General features: G+C 36.2%; 3 protein-coding genes across 4 annotated transcripts; 2 read left to right on the forward strand and 1 right to left on the reverse strand.

Annotated features, from left to right (window-relative positions):
• Positions 1 to 3269: 3269 nt before the first annotated feature.
• Positions 3270 to 9616, forward strand: LOC141697946 (D-xylose-proton symporter-like 3, chloroplastic). The gene is made up of 14 exons (XM_074502516.1): positions 3270 to 3550; positions 3628 to 3722; positions 6597 to 6675; positions 6794 to 6853; positions 6943 to 7009; positions 7115 to 7239; positions 7348 to 7449; positions 7536 to 7913; positions 8037 to 8084; positions 8175 to 8237; positions 8395 to 8475; positions 8586 to 8684; positions 8884 to 9021; positions 9110 to 9616. The coding sequence occupies exons 1-14, from the start codon at positions 3332 to 3334 to the stop codon at positions 9242 to 9244; spliced, it is 1689 nt and encodes a 562-aa protein (XP_074358617.1). The 5' UTR covers positions 3270 to 3331; the 3' UTR covers positions 9245 to 9616.
• Positions 9617 to 10496: 880 nt separating this feature from the next.
• On the forward strand, positions 10497 to 14077 carry LOC141697111 (ribulose bisphosphate carboxylase/oxygenase activase, chloroplastic-like). Of its 2 annotated transcripts, none has more exons than XM_074501332.1 (7): positions 10497 to 10655; positions 11399 to 11721; positions 11912 to 12017; positions 12457 to 12542; positions 12632 to 13107; positions 13191 to 13472; positions 13784 to 14077. In XM_074501332.1, the coding sequence occupies exons 1-7, from the start codon at positions 10611 to 10613 to the stop codon at positions 13795 to 13797; spliced, it is 1332 nt and encodes a 443-aa protein (XP_074357433.1). In that variant the 5' UTR covers positions 10497 to 10610; the 3' UTR covers positions 13798 to 14077. The 2 variants fall into 2 exon arrangements, with proteins under 2 accessions (XP_074357433.1, XP_074357432.1); XM_074501331.1 differs by having other exon boundaries at positions 13814 to 14077.
• Positions 14078 to 15448: 1371 nt separating this feature from the next.
• On the reverse strand, positions 15449 to 18252 carry LOC141696797 (pentatricopeptide repeat-containing protein At1g11290, chloroplastic-like). The gene has a single exon (XM_074500920.1). The coding sequence runs from the start codon at positions 18104 to 18106 to the stop codon at positions 16217 to 16219; it is 1890 nt and encodes a 629-aa protein (XP_074357021.1). The 5' UTR covers positions 18107 to 18252; the 3' UTR covers positions 15449 to 16216.
• Between the last annotated feature and the right edge of the window lie 7382 nt (positions 18253 to 25634).

The following is a 25634-nucleotide window of genomic DNA, read 5'->3' on the forward strand; positions in this document are numbered from 1 at the left end:
ATATGAATCATGTAGTGCTTTTATACCTAGACGTGTAATTAAGGACAATGTTATGAAAGCCTTTTAGGTCATACATTACATGAAAAGAAAGGCGAAAGGGAAAGAATGTTGGATAGCATTAAAGCTTGATATGTTTAAAGCGTTCGATAAAGTGGAACTACTTGGAAGCTGTTTTATTGAAGGTGGGGTTTGATCAAGATGTGGTTCAACTGTTCATGAGCTGCATTTTTTCTCTGAATTAAAAAATAACTCATGCTGGCAAGAGTTTGTTGGGTAATAAACTAACACTATGCGCAACAATGAGGCAGTTATATATAATCACGATTAACAAAAATAGGCAAATTAAACCAAACAACGAAAAAAAACATGAAAGAAAAATAACAAGATATATCAGTAACTGAATTGACAAAGAGAGAAAAGAACACTTAGTTCTAACAGAAGTTTTAAGAAATCTGAAAGAACCAATAACAGCTGAGGTTTCTAGCCTTCGAGAATACCAGACTGTTCTTGAAGAGATTATTTCCCCACTTACGTTGTGTTGGGTTGCAGCAATATGACTTTCAGGATACAACAGCACAGAGCAATTCATCCACAGTTACGTAAAGTTTAACAGCGACGCCCAGAAAACCTATGTTATATTCTCTATATTATTGAGGAGAGAAAAAGAGAGATACTTACGCTATGTTGGGTTGCAACAATATGACTTCCACGATACAACAGCACAGAGCAATTCGTCCATAATGAGAAACGTAACAGTCAGTATCAATCATGTGTGTCCGCGCGAGTCACACAATAACATCATGCACACCCACATGTCTCAGTAGTTATATAATATTCTTGCACATGGTACTATATAAATCACTCCACCCCTTTATATCATATCAATGTGGGACAAAACTCACAAACTCATTTCAAACTACTAAATTCACCTCAATTTCTATATGGATTATATTAAGAAAATGACTTAAATCCAAGTATAAAAATTTAAATCCTCATTACAAGAAACAAACTCTAACAATTAATTTTAGAAAATTACATCGAGAACCTGTCTCAAACTTTCCATTTTCTAACATAATTTTGGTAATATCTGATAACTCCGGTGAGCGGATGGCTCCTTTCGACGCCGTGCCTGGACCTTCCTTCTTGGTTTGGAGTGTAGCTGTTGTTGGGTGCCTACAAAACAACACCCGAGGGGGGTTTTGACCCCGCGACGCCTCCGGTGTAAGAATAAGAGCTTGATCAGAGAGGGTCAATAGATACTGGGCTAGGGGTGGTTGTGTGTGTATAAGCCGGTGTATATGAGAGTGTGTGTAAGAAGTGACTAACTCTTAAACCCTTCATCTTTGGAGGTATATATAGCCCAAAGGTAGGGTTTAGGGGTGGGTACCTTTAGATCAGGACCGTTTCTTGTTGGAGGCGGAGGACGCCTGATTTGGGTAGATCGCTTACACGTGTCCAGGTAAGGGTCATCCTTGGGGTGCACCATAGGTAGGCTGACACGCGTCCCGCTTGTCTGAGATGTTAGTTGTGGGTAAATGTCATCGTCACGTGCCCACGTACCCCTCCCTGACGGGTTGTGCATGTGCTTTTAGGGACCCCTTCTGGTTTTTCTCTCCAGGAATGGATCCTGGTAGGAAGGGTGATCCTGGTTGGGTGGTGATCCAGGTCTTGGGTTGGCCTTGGACCTGGGTCTCTCCACCTGAAAGTTGATCAATATCATTCCAGAAAACCGTAATATTGTTAGCAGTCGTACATGGTTCTGATCTGAATTGAAGGCCTTACAGTTTTTGATTAATTATTTTGAAAGCCGTAATATTGTTAGCAGTGTGACTTCAGTTGCCCAATTTTCATATTGAATACTCACACTATCACACAGTATTTTCAATTTTGATTCGAAAATATTCAATTATCAGAGGTTGTCAATGAAGACTACAACATAGTGACACCCGCTCCAAATGGTAAAATTCTATGAATCAGTCTGTCAGAAATTCTTTGACACGTATTTTTGCAAGTGTCGTTTATTGTTCTGGGTTATGTTCATGTAACCCGTATGCATATCACAAAATAAATTTAGTTGGTGTTTGCCTTTAAAATTTAGGTCCTGATATGTGGGTGGGTGTATATTGTAGTTTACCATAGGCGTGTTAGTTAATCACAATTACTTGAGATAGAGATTTGGTGGTTGACAATATAGCAGAAAGGTTAAAGGTGGGCTAATAGATAATTGACATTGTTTATTTTTTTCACCGTAACTAAACATATGATGTGTTGGAGATATATATGAGAGATGGAGTTTATATTTTCTTAATTATTAGACACCTAATTAGAGAATTATCAGCTTTGAATTTGGTCTTTTTATATATTAAGGCCATCTGGAGTTCCAGATTTTCTAACTAGAGGGGGTATGTGACTTTATAAATCAATTAGTCCCCACCAGTCCACCATGGAGAACTAGGTCCTCTCCGCATTAGCCTTAGGAATCCTATCCTCATTTCTCTTTTCATCTGGAAGTCTCTGCTGTGTCTTATTCCTCTTGAGGATCTACAAAGCTTTAATAGCGTTGATGATTGTAGGGTCTAGGTATATTACTCCTGGGTTTTTCCGAGCCCAGGTAAACTTTTTTAAACTCATAATGAAATTATCGAATTTTAGCAAAACATAGTAAGAAGTATAGGAATTGTTTCTGTTACATTGGGATGGAAAAAATTACTGATGTATGGGTAGTTACTAGTTTACTAATGGGCACAGGTTTCGTTTAGTTGTTGTAAGAAATGAGAAATAATCTCATGTACTTCAACTACATTGTATGGGGATGAATTTGTAGAATCTGGGGTGAACAAGAATTTTTCTAAAAGTCCAAGTTTAATTATTTTTGCCAATATTATGTCTTTTCGACTGTTTCATATTTGCAAGGATTTGTTCTTGTGTTTGCACAGGAATTTATTTATGTGTTCGCCTTTCACATGAATTTATTACTTATCTAATTTATGATCTTTAAACAACAGCCAAGTGTTCATGTCATTTCCATAGTTCCGATACATTTTTAGCAAATTAATTTGAACACATTCAAAATCCATCTTGTTTTTTATAGGTACTAAACTCTCGATATCTTATAAAGGAAACCAGACGGATGCGACAAGATTAAAAGGTTATTGGTTTCCCCAAATACTTAATACAGTAAATTTTAGTCGGCAAAAAGTTGATGTTATAGTAAAAAAAATGTACCAGAAAGTAGAAATAAATTCACATAATTCAGTAACAAATGAGAATGTGTATGCTTCTGACTATAATGTCCATATGTTTTGGGACTATCTGTATCTGATCACCTCAAATGGCTTCAACTGCCACTGCTTCAACTCCTCCTTGTCTGCTCAACAACTCCTCTACTCCCCTGTTTCATAAAACCAACACCAAATCTTTGACCCTTTTCACCAAACACAAAAACCCATTTCTCAGTTTAGCCTCTTCATCATTTTCTAATCCTCACTTTTTCACATTTCAAAAATTGCCCAACTATCCTTCTGCTGCTGCTCGCAAACCCATTTTCAAGGTCAGCCCTTTAACCCCTTTATTATGCTTCTTATTAATCACATACATTTGCAATGATATGTATGTATATCTTGTTAGGTTGGAGCTTCTTCTACTTCTTCAAGTGAAGAAACCTCTGATGATGATGATGATGATGCTCAGGAGGTTTACAATTGGCCCTCTGTAATTTTGCCGTAAGTTCTTTAACTTCTTAGCTTTTCCGCTAATGATACTTCAACATCTTGTTTTATGTACGCATGTATGAATATGTATAATGTTTACAACATTGGTCAGTACTAATGGTTACATGTCTAAGTAGCATTTTAGCAGTATTAGTATTGTTAGGTTTCGAGAGATCTCTCTGATCTCCTCCTACAAGAATGTTTATTTTGTACACTACGGTGAATATTGCTCCAAAGATGAAATTCTAGTGATTTAGTTCTCGACCCAAAAATGGGCTTTCGTTTGGAGAATTTTAAGATTAAGATAAGATCCTAATAAGTCCTCCTAACATCTCGAGATTATCAGAAAAGCTGGTAATGTAACATTCATAAGTAGCAGTAATACTCATTTGAGTAAAAATCTATTATTTTGTAGTTGCTTTTGTTTTATATCTCTTACAATTTTCCTAATTTTGAAATTTACTTTCCCTAGTTTGAAATTTATATTTTCCTACACTACGGTGTATATTGCTCCAAAGACGAGATCCTAGTTGTTTTTTTTTCTGGACCCAAGAATGGGCTTTCATTTTGGGAAGGTTGAGATTAAGACATGATCCTAATAAGTCCTTCTCCTAACATATCGAGATTATTAGAAAAGCTGGTAACTTAACATTCATAAATAGCATTAGTACTCATTTGAGTAAAACTCTACTATTTTTTCCCTGTTTTGAAATTTATTTGTCTGTTGTAATTGTTATGTATGCACAAATAATCTCTGATTGTTTGCTTGGATTGGCTACTTTTGCTCGGATATTTTTCTTTATATGTTCTCTTCTAATTGTAATAACCTAATATTCTGTTTGGTTGGAAGCAATGAAATGTGATAGGAATGGAGTGAATAGATATGAAGCCAACTAATGGTGGAAGAGAAGGATGAAACATAGAAGATTAAAAAAAACGGGTGTAAATTATCAGCTTTGTGAAGGATATGAGTAGGAGTGAAAAATGAGCATTATTTTTTAGACGAAATTCGAATCTATTTTAAATTTCTTCAAATAAATTGGGGGAGTGTTTGGGATCATCCATATATGACCAATAGATAATAAAAAATTCATTCCTTCCGACCAATTTGCCTAAAAAATTAAACAACATACTAGTGCGGCACTTAAGTAGCTCACTTTGAGGACCTGCATATATCTCTGGTGATTACTGCTTAGATTTGTTTTCGCTTCTTTATCCCAAACCTTACTAGCTTGTCTTCTATTAGGGATCTGTGTAGCCTTATTGCGGAGCATGATTGTCCTCTACATGTATAACTAAGTGTTTCTTGCAAGTAGCATTTAGTTTTTGTTTGCATTCTTAGCATACCACTCCTCTGTTTCTATTATGCTTGCACATAAACCCCTGAACTGTTCCATATATCCTGACCTTAAGTCTGTTGCATATTTATCAAGACTCAAGAGCCCTTATACTGAATTGCTGATCAGTTTGTCAAATTTTGTTCCTTCCGACTAAAATACGCATAAGAGGTGGAACCGAAAAAAACATACTAGTGCAGTTGTTGGGTAGGTCACATGGAGGAAACACATAAATATCAATCTGCTGTAATCACTGCTTAGAGTTGTTTACACCTCTTTATCACAAACAGTACTAGCTCATCATGGATTAGAGATCTGCAGCCATTCTTCTTAGCGCGATTCTTTTCTATAATTTTTGCTGAGTGTTTCTTGCAACTAGCATTTGATTGGTGTTAGCAATTTAAGCATACAAGTCTTCAATTTCTATTATGCTTAAACATAAATCCTTGAACAAAAGTTTTTTATATCCCCAACCATTTAAGGCTGTCAAACTTTATCCCGACCCTTAAGGCAGCCAATTTGTCCAAAAAAATCATTATGTGCTGAAAGTTATGGCTGGAAATTATATTATGTTTAAGCTTCGAAAGTATCATTCATATTGTTTTTATAGTTAGTACTTTTATTCATCAGATAAGAGATAAATAAACAATATTTTCCATTTAAAATAGATAATAATATTTTCAAAAAAAAAAAATTGTTTTCACGGTTTGTATTTTCTCCCCTCCCTCTCTCTCTCTTTGCCTCCCTCTCTAAACAAATCGAGTTATTTTGCTAGAAAACAAAGGAGTTAAATCGTAACTTGATATAAATTTTAGCTTAGTGCCTTTAACATGGTATAGGTCATTCTACAGTTTTCCAAATAATAGGGTCTTCCATATCAAATAAAAACATGTAGCTGGTTGCTAAATGTTCTATTTAATAATGTATTGAATTGTATGAACTGAGAATCCGCAAAGAGCTTAGTTGGTTTCCAGTTTATTGAAGAATGATGCATATTCAATGAAGTTTGAGAAAAGGGTGTCCCAAATGTAAAGTTGGCAAAGAGCAAGAATACAATTTCTATACATATCTATAAAGATAAGCATGTACTCAGTGGAATATGTTTATGAAAATATAGTGTTAAACTTATAGAAATTAAATCTTTACTGAGCTTCTTTCTTATTTTGCTTAATGGAGGGTTATTTATTTTGCTGCAATTCTGAGCAAGTTTCAGTTGCACACATAAAGTTTGAATTATGAGCCTGAATGACTGTCTTAGAATTGATGGATCTGATATGAACTAGTAAAGGGGGATAATTTATAAATTTATACACATTTATAATCTTTCATTGTGAGGACTACAATTTTGCGTCTTCAATGCAGCTGAATATTATCTCCTCTTAGAAGTACGGGGATTAGTACAGCATACCCAAATCTCAGTATCAAATTTGAAAAAGAATCTCTGAGTAGAGTCAACAACTTTTAGCTAGTTATCAAATATCAATTGCTCCTTTACAGTTTCTAACTTTTCTCTGATACATATGTTACAATTTGTCGCTTGTTTATTCAGGTTTCTATTTCCAGCTTTAGGTGGTTTATTATTTGGCTATGACATTGGTGCAACCTCTGGTGCTACCATCTCATTGTTGGTACATTTCTAGTCTATATACATGCTTTTCAAGTGTTCTTGCAACTTTTGTTTAACCGAAATCCTGATTCTCTGAGAAGGATTCTTGCTGAACTAATTAGTCTCTAAATGGTTTGCAGTCACCTGAGCTTAGTGGCACCACTTGGTTCAATCTTACATCCATCGAACTTGGTCTTGTGGTACATGCTTTGTTCTGAGTTTACCTCAGTACCTGTAGTGCATTATTTTTATCAGTGGTAATTAAGTTAATTTTGATACTTGAATGTAGGTCAGTGGTTCCCTTTATGGAGCTCTACTTGGTTCCATCCTTGTCTACCCAATTGCAGATTTCATTGGTTAATCTCACCCCAGTAATATATTATCCTGAATAAGGTGGACGTTTTTGCACTACGCTGCTCACCTTCTTGTTTTATTTCCATTTGTTTAAAAACTTCATGAAGGGAGGAGGGGTGAGCTTCTTATAGCAGCAGCCTTGTACCTGCTGGGTGGTTCAGTAACAGCCTACGCTCCAGGTCTTACTATCTTATTAATAGGCCGCCTACTCTATGGCCTCGGTATTGGTCTGGTAAGCTCATATGTTACTATACACTGCTTTTATAAATTAATTTTGTTCACCCTGAAAATTATTAGCCCCTGCAGTCTTCAGTTTTAATTATATCACATTATTTAACAGGCCATGCATGGGGCTCCCCTTTATATAGCAGAGACTTGTCCATCTCAAATTCGTGGTACTCTAATTTCATTAAAGGAAGTCTTTATAGTGTTTGGAATTCTGGTACGATATATTAAACATTTTAGATTTTTTCTTTACGTTTGATCAGAAAAAGTTTAGATGCTTTGGGTAATTTAAATGTTTTGCAGTTGGGATATTTTGTAGGTAGCACTCAGATTAATGCAATTGGAGGATGGCGTTACATGTTTGGATTTAGTGCGCCAGTAGCTGTAATTATGGGATTTGGTATATGGAGTCTACCACCATCGCCACGTTGGTTACTTCTTAGAGCAGTTCAAGGTGTAGGCTCACTAGAAGAGTACAAGAAGAAGGCTATACTTGCTTTGAGCAGACTTAGAGGCAGACCTGCTGCTGACAGTGTTTCTGAAAAACAAATTGACGAAACACTTGTTTCATTAAAGTCTCAATACAATAGTCAAGTATCTGAGGGAAATTTCTTAGAAGTAATTCAAGGGCCAAGTCTGAAAGCATTTATAATTGGTGGAGGTTTAGTCCTTTTTCAACAGGTAAATCTGCTATTGACCGGCATTTATTTGTATTTCCTTTTCTGGGTGTTAAACTGAGTATTGTTGAGACATATGGAAGATTTTTCTAGATTTAAAAGCTGACTATTGTTCTTATTGGAACAGATAACCGGGCAGCCAAGTGTTCTGTATTATGCAGGTTCGATCCTTCAGGTAATCAATGTTTGAAAGGCAAAATTTTGACTTTTTTTCATTTATCATCTTTGCGACTTTCTATATTCATTTTATATTCATTTCCTGAAGACTGCTGGATTCTCTGCGGCTTCAGATGCAGCACGAGTTTCGGTTATAATCGGTGTCTTTAAGGTATGTGCTCCAAATATGATTTCAGAGTTTGGAAAAGTTTTTTCATACTGCATCCTTGTCAGTTACAATTATTTAGTTTATGGTTTTCATATTTCATGTGTCACAAGTGTCATCATGCATCATACATTAAATAATTTTTCTCATTATGTTTCTGCAGTTACTGATGACAGGAATAGCTGTATTAAAAGTTGACGACCTTGGGAGAAAGCCTCTGCTAATTGGAGGTGTCAGCGGAATTGTATGTGATATTCCCTTTTATACTCCTAGTTTCTTTTGGCTTTCCAGGTCCTTTTATTGTTTGCACTTAATGTTCTCGGTCTTAATTATAATCTCTTTTATTCACCACAGGCTATTTCTTTAGTTCTCCTTTCGGCTTATTTTAAGTTTCTTGGAGGCTTCCCCGCTGTTGCTGTTATTGCGCTGCTTCTATATGTTGGCTGCTACCAGGTATATTCTACTTCAATTGTGTAAACTTTAAAAACAAAAAAAAAAGATCTTGATGGTATTGTAATTAAAATCAATGTAAAGCATATCAGAAAACTTCATACTCTAAACATAAACGGATAATTACAGGTCTTCCTTGTTTGTCTTCTTCAAGAATTTCTGATTTGCTCTTTTTGTTCTCAAATATAAAATGTGGTTGCAGATATCTTTTGGTCCAATAAGTTGGCTTATGGTATCAGAAATATTCCCACTTCGGACACGAGGAAAAGGGATTAGTCTTGCAGTTCTTACAAACTTCGGTTCAAATGCCATAGTGACCTTTGCTTTTTCCCCATTGAAGGTATGGAGCATAATACTGTATACTTATGAAATCTCCGTAAACTGCTAATTCTATAAGTTCATCCATCTTACCGTATTTTGCAATGCAGGAACTTCTTGGTGCAGAAAACCTTTTCATAGTTTTTGCAGTAATTGCTTTAATATCTCTGGCGTTTGTAGTGATATATGTCCCAGAAACCAAAGGTCTGAGCTTGGAAGAAATCGAAACCAAAATCTTGAAGTGAAAGCTTGTCAAACAGAACTGTGAATAACTTAACTAACTTCCAGTCATTCTATTTGCGATTAAAGTAGCGACTTTGATTCAGTAAATGCCATTTCATCAAGGCCTAATATACATTGATGCAGTTCTCTATGTTCCTTTTTTCGTACTTGTATCACATTACAGTTTATGTCCAGTATATAGTTTACAAGGAACTTTATCCGATGTCATAAATCATGTACATTATAAATCAAGATTGCTGTTGACATGTACATTACAAAATTGTAACATTGCAGTTTATGTACATTACAAACCAAGATTGGAACATAGCCGCCGATTATCGATAACACTAGTGATTTCAAAATTATATATTTATTCTAATGTTATATGTATTAAATTTATTCTAATTTTAGATGTATTACAAATACTACGTGAGTGTTTAACTTTTTAACCATCTCACAATGTGCTTTCATAATATAGTCAAAAATATATGTTGTGTTAGAAAAAAAAAATTAACAAAAACATAAATTCACATTCTTTACTTAATTTCTTTTACAGTATTTTTAATTTTAGCTATATATTTATAACAACTTGAAATGTGCGCAAAAATTAGCAGCTGTTGGATATTTCAAACAATTATATAATAAAATACATAAAAACAAATTTTACTTAATCTATACTATACTATATTATAATAGCCGGAATAGAGATAATTTGGTTCAACGGTTTGGTTCAACGATAATTCCCTAATTTTGATTATTACAAAAATAGATAAATAGTGTTATATATCTAATAAACTACTAAATTATTAAACTATTAGAAATAGTCTATTTATTCTAATAAATTACGACCACATGTTATTCTATTATTTTTATTATAAATTTATAATCATTATATATTTATATAAATATTTTAAAAATATAATATAACTGAATAAATAAAAATTTAAAATATTAACGAGTATTATTTAATTGGTAAATTCTGTTTATCAAGGTAATATCTGTTTAAAAACTTTAAATATTCATTATCACCAGGGTCTTGTCAATTTGTCACTATAGAAACTGCATTATTTACCCATGAATTTTCCTTGCATTATCTTGTCTTGAAATTTCTAAATTGCTAGAATAGGACTGTTCTTTATGAATTGTAAGGAGGAGGCTGAAAGGTAATCAGAGAGTGCCACGTGTGGCTCAGGCAATCCCCATTGTGTGGCCTTAGAGGATTTGGCAAAGCAGTCCACATAATCTTTAGCTCTAAAGATTAAACAACAATGGCATGTAATCCACTCTTATATATATGTATTGTTTCATCTTTAAAGTCTCATATTTGCTTATATAAACAGTTGGTTGAGTTCAACTAAAGAAGACTCTCCAGCCCCTTAAGTTTCTTCCATGGCTTCCACCATTTCCCATGTTGGAGCTGTCAGCCACAACATGGTACTTCCATTTCCTCATTTTTTTCAATCTTTTAGTTACCCTTTTGTAAATTTATGTGCATGATCTGAATACTATTTAGTTGATCAACAACAATGGTATGTAACTAATACTTGCGATAGATAACAAACTAGGTGTATCTTGCTAGTATGGTAAGCTAGTGCTGCTACTTATGATAGTATGACTAGTAAAATATATTCTAGTACTTACCGTTGAAGTTCATGTACATTTTGGAACAAGTAAATTTCAATAGATTAGGTTTGGATTTGAGTAATTAGTCTAGTTTTACACTACCATGGGTTAATTAATCCACACTTGGTCCTTTAAATGATACCATGTTATTTTTTGTCAGTTTTTAGTTCATTTGAGGGAACTATGTGATCCCATATATTCCATGGGACTAAAGAGTGTCTACACTTTGTGCACGGGAGAACTTAAAAGGATTGATTTTGGGTTCAAATAGAGTATGTGATTTTTGTGTAAAATTATAGCAATTAATCATATTCCTAATTTAGTACCTGGAAAGGGCGAAGATTTGTGAAAAAAGTAATAATCCTTAATGGTTTATATGTATATTTCTTGATTACAAGTCATGTTCTCCTGTGTTACTAAACAGATATATATTCTCTTTTGAAATGTTAAGTACAAATAAATCTTGATATACCAATTTAATTACGTCAACTTTACGGTAAAGTATTTGGTTAGTGTTATTAAAAAAGATTAATAGCCTATATATTTTGATGCAGTTGAGCTTGAACAGCTCTAGTGCTGGAGGTTCAGCCCCTACTTCAGCCTTCTATGGCAGCAGTTTGAAGAAGTTAAACTCCCGATTCACTCACCAGAAGACTAGTGACACTAAAAGCTTTAGGATTGCAGCTGAGATTGATCCAGGGAAGGCTAAGACAAAGACAGACAGGTGGGCAGGACTTGGCAACGACATTTCTGATGACCAACAAGATATCACAAGAGGAAAGGGGCTGGTTGACTCCCTTTTCCAAGCTCCATCCGGTGCAGGAACTCATGATGCTATCATGAGTTCTTATGAATACCTCAGCACCGCACAAAAGACGTAAGAAGCTTTGTAATAGGAAAAAAATGTTCAAATTTCTTGGTTTGTTCAGTTGTGCTTCATTAGAGAACTTTAAATACTCACACACACCGAAGCTTGAAGCCTTAACATCTTGCAGATCAAGTTTCTTGTCCATATATTAGTTGTCACGCTCTGGATCTGTTATTGATATATGATGTTTCTCTTATAGATATAGCATGGATAACAATATGGATGGATTCTACATAGCTCCAGCATTCATGGACAAGCTTGTTGTTCACCTTACCAAAAATTACATGACCTTGCCTAACATCAAGGTACCTGCTTAATTTCACATTTTCGTAGAATCATTAAACTTTATTATAATTGTCATATTTTAGCTTGTGCAAAAGAGTTGAGTTGGTTTTACAAAGGAGCTAAGCTTCTGCAATATAGGTCGAGTCTGACGTACTCAAGGGGGCAAATTTCTTTTTGCATACATCTATTATAAGCTTGAACTTGTGAGTAGGGTTTAGGTCATTATGAGTTGACTGAAGTTTAACTTTATTTGCATTATTGGCGAACGAGCTGAGCTTAAGTACGGCTAAATTAAATTCTAAAGATCTAGCTCAAACACAATTTAAAAGTGGACAATTTTTTTCTTGTTCAAGCTTGGCTTAATACAACTTCAAGTTGAACTAAACCAAACATAAATGAGTTGCAGGTTTGCTCTCTTCTATTTTCGTGATTCTTAATATTGATACGTGTACATGGCAGGTTCCTCTTATTCTTGGTGTTTGGGGAGGAAAAGGTCAAGGAAAATCATTTCAGTGTGAGCTTGTCTTTGCCAAGATGGGCATTACGTGAGTGAAGTTGAATTCTTGTCTTCGTATCTATTTTACATATTATACTTGTGACAGTCATAATGTACAGTTTGCTAAATTAATTTCAGCCCAATCATGATGAGTGCTGGAGAATTGGAAAGTGGAAATGCAGGAGAACCTGCAAAATTAATCCGACAAAGATATCGTGAAGCATCTGATATCATCAAGAAGAAAGGAAAGATGTCCTGCCTATTTATTAATGATTTGGATGCCGGAGCTGGTAGAATGGGTGGAACCACCCAATACACTGTCAACAACCAGATGGTTAACGCAACGCTCATGAACATTGCTGATAACCCCACCAACGTCCAGCTCCCGGGAATGTACAACAAGGAGGAAAACATGCGCGTACCAATCATAGTCACAGGAAACGATTTCTCAACATTGTATGCCCCTCTTATTCGTGATGGTCGTATGGAGAAATTTTACTGGGCTCCAACTAGAGAGGACCGTATTGGTGTTTGCATTGGGATTTTCAGGACCGACAATATTCCCGATGAGGCCGTTGTCAAGATTGTTGACACCTTCCCTGGCCAATCCATTGGTAAGGATAAGTATGATAAAATTTGCAAACGATTAAATGTAAAACACGGGTTTTTGATTAACTTATTTAACGGCGTCATGCAGATTTCTTTGGTGCTCTTAGAGCACGAGTGTACGATGATGAAGTGAGGAAGTGGATTTCTGGGATTGGAATTGACGGTATTGGAAAGAAGCTTGTTAACTCCATAGAAGGACCCCCAACTTTTGAGCAACCTAAGATGACCGTCGAGAAACTTCTTGAGTATGGCCATATGCTTGTCCAGGAACAGGACAATGTTAAGAGAGTTCAATTGGCTGAGAAGTATTTGAATGAAGCTTCTCTTGGATCGGCAAATGAGGACTCCATCAAACAAGGAGAATTTTACGGTTAGATACCTTCACCTTTACCTCCACATTTCAGTGGATTTCTAATCTAGGATGAATGTATGATTTACTACATAATACTCCCTCTTTTCAAAATTATAAATGCACTTTTCTTCTATACATAGTTAAAAAGTTCATAATATGTTATCAGTTATACACTACAAAGTTTAAAATGTTTGCCTCAAACTACAGTTCTAAGCTAATGTTGGATTTTACTCGGCATTGTAATATCCTTGCTAAATTTGAAATTACAAGTAGTTGAATTCTCCTTCCTCTTTATTTTTGTCGAAATTTTTTTATTTTTCTGGATACAGGAAAGGGCCAATGATTTTTTCTGGATACAGGAAAGGCAGCACAGCAAGTTGGTGTTCCAATCCCAGAAGGTTGCACAGACCGGACCGCAGAAAACTTTGATCCAGCTGCTAGGAGTGACAATGGTACCTGCGTGTACGAATAGTAGGGTTTACTATATATTTTTTTAGGACCGTGCTCTTTCACTACTATGAACAAATATCATATTGTGACTCTGTGTACTGAAACTTTGTTTGGGTTTGATCTTTATGTTTTTCACATAATCTCCCAATAAAATTTTATGTTTCTCTTGTTAATGTTGACCTCGTATCATTTCATACATCACTTTAGGGGGTTAACTTTAAAAGTCACAACTGTGAAATTACTTGAGAAAAACTGTCATTACTTGTATTTTGAAATCCCGATGATCTTCTGAAGTTCAAACTCCCGTTGCATGACAAGCAGCGCGACGATATTACTGATGTTAGTTTTGTTTTTAAGCTGTTGCTACAAGGATGGATAGATTGCACGTTTGTGCATCTGCTTGAACTTTATAGCTTGCACCTAGCAACTGTTCTTTTACACAAAGTTGTTCTCCAGCCTCACAACCGTTAAGTATGCACTAATTATGAAATCTGCTCCAAGACAAAGTACATAATGTAGAAACACAAAATTATGGTGGAGAAAAATGTCAGCATTTATGAGCAGATAAGCATGTTATACATATCAAGTCCTTGATACCTGGTATTTTCACCCAACTTAAATATTCAATTTGGATAACAAAGTTAAATCTTGACCTGCATTCGGTAAAATACATACATAACTTATCGCACACAGTAGCAAACCTCATTCAAAAGCGATTTAGTTGGCTTGAAGTATCATTCCGTTGTTGTCGTCCTCATGAACTACAGCATAAATTAGCGGTATATGTTGTCAGTTGTTAAAAGCATGAAAAAAAACTATAAAGTTAAAAAGCTGTAGATATATTTGCATTTGCAGCTTCCAGTACTGCCATGTGGCTAGTCTTAGTATTCGAGCATCCCTAGTTCCAGCGTCCATTGGCCCAATGGTGCTAAAACTTAAGTCTGCAAGTCTAGAATCAATTGTTTGAGTCGCGTCAGATGCTGTCATGCTGCCCGATATGCAGTGCCAGATTCATGGTCACTATCTCTGTCATTCTTTTATCAAAACTAGTACCTCCTCTTCTTTCTTGACTTCATTTCTGATTCTACTTTCTAAGACATACTTCTCAGATGACACATGAACTGCACGATCGACAACGATCCTAATTTGCAGGTCCCTTTGTAGTTCTTAGGTGCTACCTCTGACCTGTACACTGAACACGAAAAACTACTGAGGTCAAACTAACATCCAGGAAATATCTGATCATCTATTTCATCCCAGTAAACATTTGAGAGATACAAAAACAAAACCCGACTACATTTGATTACATGGAAATCCAAGAAATTCAGAATTCTCCTTTTCATCTTAATGATTGATCATCCAAGCTAACACCCCAAGAAGGGTAAATTAACAGCTAGGTGAGTGTGTAGTTATTGTTAAATTTAGAAAGTGTGTAGTTATTGTTAACTTTCTTAAGATTTTAGAAAGTGTGTAGTTATTTTTAAATTTTAAGGGCTATATTATAAAATGGCAACAAAATAGAACACAACATGACCTTGTTTTGAAGCAACTGCCTTCCTTTCCAAAATAATTTTCTTTGTTAATGAAGGTCTGAGAATTACATTAATATGTATTGCTTGATATATCTAGGATACTGATTTGGCATGAATTGTACATAATAGTAGGAATTTAGTTTATATTTATATAATAACACTCCAGCCTTAGTCCGCTCAAGTCATCCTTTGCAATTAGGAATCTTCATCTTCAGTCCAGCATCGTCAAATCACGCACTGCAATTTTGTTTACCAACAAGTTTAATGGAAGTTTAAGTCACAATAGAACTTAATATCTGCCTTGTTTCTTTATCTTCCTTGTTTCTTCACCCTGCACCGTGCTTTAAACAATGCCTTATTTCGTGTTCGTCCACTAAACTTGAAGTAGAGAATGGATCTGCCTTTTAAGAATGGAGACACCGCCATAAAAATAAGAATTTTATGGTAAAGAGGATTTTCCGGGCTTCTACCAATGAAAACACTGCTATAGTACCATGTAAAAGAAATCTGTCCTTTTCAAGAACCCATAAGTATAAAGCTAGTTGTCTTGTATGCACTAACCATAGCTAGCTGTATCATCTTTCATCCAGAAAATTATGATTATCTTGAGTTAGTTATTGTCGGAAGAAAACGTACCCACATCTTCATCGCTCTTCACCTTAAGATCAAGCATCTCTAGCTGTTACTAGTGAAACGGATTCTCAACTGCCGATCAACAACTAAGAAAAATCTGAACTTAACTCATGACGTAATATCAACCCATGATTATACGAGTTGACGTTAGCCACAAATTCTATTGCTATGGGGACGGAGTTCACTTTTGTTTGATAATATCCAACTATAAGCAGGTTGCTTCTTTACACCCTGATCATACATAAGATTGCGCAGTCCTGCAGCATCATCCCAATATCCTCCAGTTGCCAAAACATTCGAAATAAGTACATAGGTTGCATCATCGTTGGGGCAAAGCTCTTTGAGCTTTGGTGCAATACGTATCACAATTTCCTTGTTTCCATAAAGCTGACAAGCACTTAGCAAAGCTTTATAGACTGTCGGTCCTGGTCTTATTGACATGCTATTTATAAAGGATTCTGCTTCATAAATATAACCAGCTTTAGCATATAGATTCACAACACAAGCATAGTGCTCTATTTTAGGTGGATCAAGGGAATCGTCATTTCTCATCATATCAAAATACTCGAGACCCTTCTCTAGCAATCCTTCATGACTACAAGCAGTTAGCACTGCAAGATATGAAATAAGGTCAGGTTTAATCACGGTTCTTCTCATTTGTTCAAACAATTCTAGAGCTTTTCGACCAAATCCATTATGAGCACAACCAGAAAGTAATGAATTCCATGAGATTATATCATGATCAATCATTGAAAAGAAAACCTTTTCTGCATCGGCAATTCTTCCACATTTTGCATACATTGAAACAAGCCCATTTTGTACACACAAATTAGAAGCATAACCAATCATAAAAACTAAACCATGAGTTTGTCTCCCCTCATCAAGTGCAGCCATATCTCCCATAGCTTTTAAAATAGCCACTAATGTAAAGACATCGACATTAATGCCTTGGTGCCTCATCTTGTAAAAGCAAACAAGAGCTTCCTTGCCCTTCTGCAATTTGGCAAGCCCGGAAATAACACCATTCCACGTTATTTGGTCCCATATTTTTACAGTTGAATAAATTTTGAGAAAGTCCTCGGCATTGCTACTTTTTGAATACATGGTCATCAGGCTAACTGATAGGTAATGATTAGATTCCCAACCTTGTCGAATTACATGACAATGTACTTGCTTGACATGATCAAAATCACCTGGAAACGAAAATGAACTCAACAAACAATTGTACGTCATAAAATTAGCTCTAAAACCCAACCGTAACATATTTCTAACCAAAATCATCGCTTCATCAGGTTGTTGCGCTAGTGAATACCCACTAATCATCGTAGTCCACGTAACTACAGTCTTATCAATCACTCCATCAAACACTCTCCTCGAAGCCTCAACATCATAACTTTTCAGGTACATATCAACCAAAGTAGTCCCCACAACAACATTCGACTCAAACCTCGACTTCAAACACAACCCATGAAACTGAGCCCCAAGCCTCCCATCCTTCAACTGTGCACACCCCACAAGAGCAGCCGAAACACTATGTACCGTCGGACCTCGACGCATATTCAGCATTACAATAAAAATCTCAATAGCCATTTCAGGATCATGAGCATTGACATACCCAGTAATCAAAGAGCTAAAAGTAACCACATTTCTGTGAGGCATTTCATCAAACAGCTGTTGCGCACACAAAATCTCCCCACATTTACCGTACATATTAACAAGAGAAGTGGTGACATACACATTTGAACAAAACCCCATTTTGAAAATAGTGCAATGAAGTTGAATGCCCAAATCTAAAGACCCCAATTTGGAAGCAGAAGATATGAATTTAGTGAAAATATAAGGTGTATCATCTTCAGGTTCATGGGGTGAGCCTAAATTATCATAATTTGAGATTTTTTCATAATGGGTAGATGGGTAGTGAAGAATCTTGGATAATGAATGTTGAGATGTGTAGAACAAGCGGGGTGTTAAAGCCAGGGAAAAGAGGTGATTGGTTGGTATTGTAATGTTGCAGAACCTTAACAAGGGTCGAAGCATTTCAATGTTTTAAAATTATGGTTGCTTTTCGGTTTTCAGTTTTCATACCAGGCTTGTACACAGACAGACTGCAGTCGCGATACCCTTGCAAAGACGTCAGGGGGTGTTTGGTTCAATAAATCTGGGTATGAGGTATGGGGTTTAGAAACCCATGTGAATAGGTGGGTATGAGCTAAATCAAACTCTTGGGTATCATTTTCATTATTTTCTCTAGTCTTTCTTTTTAACTAAAGTATAATTCTTTTTTTAGCTCTAATTTTAATATTGATGAATAAAAAATGTGAATGTATATTTAATTTTCTTAAATACTACGTAAAAATATTTATAAACTCATATTTTAATAAGAAAAATTATCAAAAATACTAGCTTTTTTATTTATTTCTGTTATTCCTAGTGGACTAACAATGAGATTTACAGAAGGGGGGTTGAATGTAAATCTCAAAACTTTTTCAAGTTTTGAGCAGTTTATGAAAGTTGTGTGTTCAAGAAGAACAAGTGTGTGAATTGCTTTAAGCTAATACAGACAGATATATATTCAAGCACAAATGTAAAGAACACAACAGACCTTAAAAACTTTTCTGGTGGATTTGTTGTTCCACCAGAGATGGTATTTTAGAAAATCTGTGATTAAACAATGTTGATCACAGCTGCATCCTAATACAAACTAGATGAATTTTCTCTCAATATTTTTCTAAACAGCTCTGGAAAATCTCTCATATAATTACTAGCTTCTACTTGGTTTATATATTACCAAGTGTACAAGTGAAGAACAATATAAAATACAGTAATAAAATAAGATCTTCACTTGCTTCTTTTCCTGTTCACTCCAGTACTTTGTTGACTATTGCATCTTTGTACTAGAGAAGAACGGCTGCTTTTTCTGTTGTTCCTGAAATTCGGCTACCACATCTCAGTTGTCTCTATCAACCCATGTGTCTCTGTTTGTAGGTACAACTACCCCTTATCAACGGCTAATCATCAGAACATCCGTTGAAGCTTTCATCCGTTGATGCACTCATCCGTTGAAGGATGTTATCCGTTGAAGCTTTCATCCGTTGATGCACTCATCCGTTGAAGGATGTTATCCGTTGATGACTTTATCCGTTGAAGCTTTAGAGACATCCGTTGAAGCTTAGCTTCTCATCCGTTGAAGGTCTTTAAGTCATCCGTTGATACCACTTCACTTATACAAAATTACAAGGCATGAAGTATTTACAATTGGCCTTCCTATCTGCATATCATCTAGTAGTCAACATGACTCATAGTTTCTCTCAACTTCCAAGAATTACATTTTAAATACAGAGACTGAAATATGCTACAACACTAGACTTATTTCTAAGTAAAGCTACACCATCAACGGATAGCCAAAGTGGTCTTATCCGTTGAGGCTACAGACACTAAATTTCTACTTAAGTATTTTGTTAAACATATCATCAAACTAATGCACATACATTCCTAACAATCTCCCCCTATTTATGTCTATAAGAATTGTAGGCATAAATTCAGGGTTAACTTGATGATAACAAAACACTTAACAGATATATGAATTGAAACTAAGTAGAAATTTAAAAATGCTGCAAAAGTGTATGTACTAGGAGATAATTGAAGATTTACAGTGTTTCCAAGGACACTCCTTTAGTCTGAGCAAATCATCTTTTTCTTCTTTGTTCCCTGGTTTTCTTTCCTAGCCTTTTGTCATTTTCCTCAATTTGGAGTTGGAGTTGTCTGAAGAATTCAGCTTCATCTTCAACACTGACATCCAACTTAGATTGCATTTCTTTGAGAGTTTCATTGCTGGCAATCTTGAGTTGGTCTTCAAGTCTGAAAAATCTTCTGACTCCTTTATCATCTCTAAATTCCATCAACCAATGAGGTGATTTGAGAATTTTCATTTCCCTTTCTTGAATGAGTAAAGTCCTGGGTAAAGCATTGGGCTCCCTCCAAGTTTTCCTTATATTGGCTATCTTGTTGAGAATTTCAGTCTTGGCAGTTCTGGTAAAGCCAGAATCCTTTTGTATAGCTGAATAGACTCTAATCAAGGTAGAGTAGCCTTCATCCAGAATCCTGTGGAGAGGCCATGTTCTTTCCCCAGCTCCTTTATATCTGAACACTAATCTCTCTGGTAACTGTCTGTAGGCAGCTATTCCCCTTACATCCTCCAGCTCATCCAGATAGAGTTCAATGTCTGAAATTTCTTTTATGTCACAGATGTGAACATAATCATCTTTAGAAATGGGTGACTTAGGCTTAGGTTTTTGTTTTTGAGTGAATTTCTTAGAGGTTATGGGAGGTGTAGATTTTGGTTTTCTTTTCTGTTTCTTTGGTAGTGGAAGAGTGGTTAGAAAGGTAGGCAATTTGATAGTGTCCCAATCAATAGGTTCCTCTTTTGGAATGATTGGTTCACCATGGATGTTTATTGTGGGATCAGCAACAAGGGGTTCAGGTATGGAAGGTAGTGGTTTAGATATAGATTTGGTTACTTCAGTGTTATCTCCACTCCTTCTATGTGCCTTGGCCTTTCTTCTGTTTCCCTTTTGCCATTCCTCTCTTTCTTCCACACTCTCACCAAATATACTCCCTAAAACCTCATCTAGGTTTGTAGTCTTGTCTTCACCCCTGACTTCAATCCCTTTTTCTTTTTCAACTAGACTTGACTTTAGCTGTTGTTCAAGCTTTGCTTGTGCTCTTTTGTCAGCCTTTAATTGCTTGTCTTCTTCCTTCTTGGCTATTGAGAATTTGGGATGTCCTTGCATCACACATATGCTCTTTCCCTCTCTAATGATAATAGCTCTATTTCTCCTTACAGCCTCATCCATGGTCTTTTTGAGATAAGCAATACTTCTGCCTAAAATCTTGTTCTCATCAGCTTTTGGAGGAGGAAAGTCCACTTCTTTTAAAGGATTCTTTGTTGAGTCCTTATTGGATCTTTCATTGGGCTTGAGAATTATAGCTTGTAGTTCTTTGGAAGAAGCTTCTCCATCCTTATGACTCCCTACTGGCATGAGCTCCATGTTGATTGGTTCAATTTTTGTGCTGTATTTCACAGATGTTGATTTGTCTTGTGTAGAACCAAACAACAGTTGCAACCTTTCATCAATTCTCCTCCTTTGCTCTTTCACTTGAATTTCAGCTGCTGCTAGCTGAATCAAATCAATTCCATCAGGCTTGCCCTTGATTTGAATGATTGGAGAAGTAGTGATGGCAGGAACTAGCACTTTAGATATGTTGACTTTTGTAGATGGCTCTCCTTCCCCTTCCCTTTTACTCTCCCTCTTTTTGTTATCATCAAGGAGAGGGGTCAAGCCTTGTGCTTTTGCCAGCTGCATTAGGAGACTGGTTTGAGATTGTTGATTGTGAAGAATGGTGGCCACAGAATTTTCAATAACTTGAACTCTGTCTTCTAACTTGGCCAACCGTTTTTCAGTAACAGATTCTTTCTTCAATCTCAAAACCAAGTCCTGCAATGTACCATAGGGCATGACTGAATCCAATTTTTCTGAAGTATAGGTTTTCAAGTCAGCAATATCCTTCCTGAGATCATCCATACTCAGATTCTGCTTCACTTGCTGCAGCTTCATGAGATGCAGTGAGTCCAGGTGAGCTTGAAGGATAGCCTTGATACTTGCATGTGAAGTATTCTGAATGGCCTGTTGAATAGTGTTGATTTGTTTGACTAAAGAGACATTGAATTCCCCTGATCTGTACTCCTTAGTCAAGGCCCATTCAGGTAGATTTGGAATTGAACTAGGGCCTTCATCTCCCCCTAAGTTCATGCTTCCATCAAAAGAAATAGAGTCATCATCATCAGAATTTGCTCCAAATTCCTCAGATGGCTCACCAGCTGTAGAAGGCATTTTGTTAATGGCAGCTTTATCCCTTTGAAGAGATTCTGTTGTGTGCACTAGATGTAGTGACCTTTCTGCTTTCTCATTGCCCTGAGCAGCCAACAGTTGATAGGCTGTCACAGGATGAGTAAAAGTGTCAGCATCCAAGGAAATGTTATCAATTACAGCTTTGTAATGTTGCTGAAATTGTCTTTCCTTTTCAGCATCATCCACAATCATTGACTCATTAGCAATGGCTGGTTCCACCCTTGTATCTACTGTACCTGCTTTTCTCTCTTTTTCTCTATGTTCTTGCATCAGGGGCTCCCCCTGGCTCACACAACTCACTCCCTCACCTTCACCTACTAAGGTGGTACTCCACTCACTTACTTTTGCCATGCTGGAAGAAATAGCATGCATTTTTGAGCTCTCAATCTCTCCTTTTGCCTGGGAGCAACCCAGCCTCTCACTCAAATTGTCACTCCCTTCCCTCAATCCTAAGAGTGATTGCACAGTATTCATGTCTTCTACACTTGGGATTAATTCAGTTATTTGTGTAGAGACTGTCAACGGATGTGGAATATCCGTTGAAGGTGAAACTGATGTTATCAACGGATAACTGCTGTTAAGCTTATCCGTTGAAGAACAACCACTTGTCAACGGATGAGTGATATCCGTTGAAGAAGGAAAAGAAGTTGAAATTGAAAGTGATATAACTGTTGAATCTGTGTAGATTGATTTGAGATGTGGTGACACAGATCCTTCAATTATATCTGAAAGAATTTGCGGGTGATCCAATAAATCATCCAAGAGATGATGATCACCTGTATTTGAGTGGGGCTTCTCCCTGAGTTGTAAAGAGGGAGAATCAGGAATTGATGGGAATAACATATCCACATCCAGAGATGGTGATGAAGTGTTTGGTGATTGATGTGTGATTATTGTGAGAGAATGGGGCTGTGACTCCACATTTATTGGAGTCACATCAAACTGAGTTTGAGAAGGCATAGATACAGATGGATGTATCTGTGCAGTGTGTGCACCCTGTGTAGAAGATTGGGTTCTAGCCTTCTTTCTTCTAATAAAGGCTTTTGTTGGTGAGTGTTTGGCTTTAGTGTCCCTCCCTCGTTTGTTCTGTGTTCCTGGTTTGGAACTATTTTCAATAGTAACATCCTTTTGGGAGGATGCTACTAGGGATGTGCTAGATACCTTTTCAACCACCACAGCTTTTTGAGAAACTGTGGCTTGGCTAGCTTGGGAAGCACTCAACTTTCCTTCCTTATCCTGGGGGTTTCTTTGATGTTCACCCCTCCCCTCACCACTCACACCCTGTTCACTCACCTCAGGGTTAATAGTTGGTGTTACAACTGTTGTCTTTTGAGAAACAACAGAGGTGGATTTCTTTGTCTTTGATTTTGAAAGTTTAGTTTTGGTGACCTTGGTAGAAATCTGTTGGGGCATCACAGATTTCATGGCCACACTAGAAGATAAAGAAATAGAGGGGTTGGAAGAAGTAGGAGTTGTAGAAGCAATTACCTCACCTACCTGAGGTGTATTCATGATTGGTAAATATACCAATGACACACTGCTGTTAAGATCCATTCTCATCAAGTCTGCAAGAACTCTTTTCTCTTGTGCCCAGCACTTGAGTTTATTATTCTCATTGATTATGACTAAACCTTCAGCAACATGGTTAGCCAATAACATAAAGAATCTAGCATAATAGATGTTATTAGGTCTATTAGCTTTGTTACCTAATCTAGTACCTAATTCTAGCATCACATAGTTGCTAAAGTTAAAATACCTATCAGAAACAAGCATATAGAGCATATTAACCAGAGATGAAGTTATGGCATCAAAATTACTAATTTTCCCAGAGAAAACCTTTATAAAGGCATCCCCAAGGAAACTCCATTCTTTCCTAAGGCCTTTTCTTCTAATACTCCCTAAATTAGCAGAGTTAAGAGAATAACCTATGGAATCTAACATGCTGGATACATCACTATCAGTGTGTGGTGTCATGGCATTGTTCTCAGGCAATTTAAAACATGCTTGTAAATCATCACAGTTAATACAGTGAGTTTTACCTTTGAGAGTGAAGGAGATAGTCATATCCATGGAGTTGAACTCAGCAGTTGTCCAAATCTCCTCAACTACTTCACAGAAAATTATTGGGGCTTCCAGCATTGCATAGCTAAGTTTACAGTTTTTGATGAAGTCCATCATTTTGTGATAGTCTGAGTGGGCTTCATTCTTTTCTACCAAAGCTATGAAATTGTTCTTTTCATAGATGAACCCAGATTGAGACATAATCTTCACGACTGGTGCCATTGTTGTGAGTAGAAATTGCAGAGAATAACTTGAAGTTTTTGCAGAGAGAAAATGGTAAATGCTTGAAATTTTAAGAAAGCGTAAAGTAAAAATGAACAATCAGAAGGACTTATATGCTTTCTCAAATTAATAAACAAAAATATAAAATAAAGATTTATCAATAAATATGCGTTAGTGAATTTCAGCCGTTTTAAGAATAAACTGTAAGTATTCTAAAAACTACCTTTAAAACCAATACATACAGATGTATGTATGAGTATCAACGGTTAAGAGAATAGAATCAACGGCTGTTAAACACCTGAATCGATTGATGTGACATTTCAACGGATAAGGCAAATTGTCATCCGTTGAAAGGTACTTCAGTTTTATCCGTTGACGGATAAAAATTCCAGAAATGTATTTGTCTTTCAACGGATAATGATTATCCGTTGATAGAGCAATTTTGACTTTTAACGGATAGGGAACATCCGTTGATGGAATAAACTATGTTAAAAGTCAAATTTGTTCTTAGCAACTAATATATTTCAGGCTTCAATTCAAATTGCAATAAAGACATGAATTTTAAGAGTAATTAAGCATACCTAGCTCACTTACCAATCTTGTGAATGTTGATTCATCAAGTGGCTTGGTAAATATGTCAGCAATTTGTTGTTCACTTGGAACAAAATGTAGTTCCACTGTACCATTCATGACATGCTCCCTAATGAAGTGGTACTTGATATTAATGTGCTTGGTCCTTGAGTGCTGCACAGGATTCTCTGTTATGGCTATGGCACTTGTGTTGTCACAAAAGATAGGAATTCTATCAACATGAAGTCCATAGTCAAGGAGTTGGTTCCTCATCTATAACACTTGAGAACAGCAAACTACTATACAGACATTCATCTTGAGTGGCTTTTCTTGTTTGCACTTTAGATGATGCATCACCAATGATCAGTTCAAAGGGATGATTCTTGGTCCATTTCCTTTGTGGTGGAAGATGTGCTCTAGATGAGGTGGCCTCAGTATTGTCATGATGTGAGACAGAGTGTTGACTAGTTGAAACTCCCCCTGAGTTGTTGGTCCTTTGCAGGGAACTTGGAGTTCTATCAACTGATGATGTAAATCGATTATCCGTTGATGAACTATGATCAACGGATGCTTTATTTTGTACTTCAACGGATGATGCACTATGTCTTTCAACGGATACTGCATTGCCTCTATCAACGGATGCAGTATTTTGTGCATTATCCAAGGGCATGTTTTGAATCCCTTTTGAAGTGTCATCTCCATCAGTCTCCTCTTCACTATCATCATAATATATCTCAATGTTGTCAAATTTGAGTCTCTCATTATGTCCCTCATCTGTTAGTCCATCAATCTTTTTATCATCA

The sequence above is a fragment of the Apium graveolens genome, chromosome 11 (genome assembly GCF_009905375.1).
Source record: "Apium graveolens cultivar Ventura chromosome 11, ASM990537v1, whole genome shotgun sequence".
In the NCBI taxonomy this organism is placed as follows: Eukaryota; Viridiplantae; Streptophyta; class Magnoliopsida; order Apiales; family Apiaceae; genus Apium; species Apium graveolens.

Excerpts from the sequence above, each read along its gene's own strand:
- LOC141697946 (XM_074502516.1), top strand. The coding sequence starts at position 3,332 with ATGGCTTCAACTGCCACTGCTTCAACTCCTCCTTGTCTGCTCAACAAC. Across the intron at positions 3,723-6,596 it reads TGGCCCTCTGTAATTTTGCC|GTTTCTATTTCCAGCTTTAG; the intron begins GTAAGTTCTTTA and ends TTGTTTATTCAG. Across the intron at positions 8,085-8,174 it reads ATGCAGGTTCGATCCTTCAG|ACTGCTGGATTCTCTGCGGC; the intron begins GTAATCAATGTT and ends CATTTCCTGAAG.
- LOC141697111 (XM_074501331.1), top strand. The coding sequence starts at position 10,611 with ATGGCTTCCACCATTTCCCATGTTGGAGCTGTCAGCCACAACATG. Across the intron at positions 10,656-11,398 it reads GAGCTGTCAGCCACAACATG|TTGAGCTTGAACAGCTCTAG; the intron begins GTACTTCCATTT and ends ATTTTGATGCAG. Across the intron at positions 13,473-13,813 it reads CAAACAAGGAGAATTTTACG|GAAAGGCAGCACAGCAAGTT; the intron begins GTTAGATACCTT and ends TTCTGGATACAG.
- LOC141696797 (XM_074500920.1), bottom strand. The coding sequence starts at position 18,106 with ATGCTTCGACCCTTGTTAAGGTTCTGCAACATTACAATACCAACCAAT.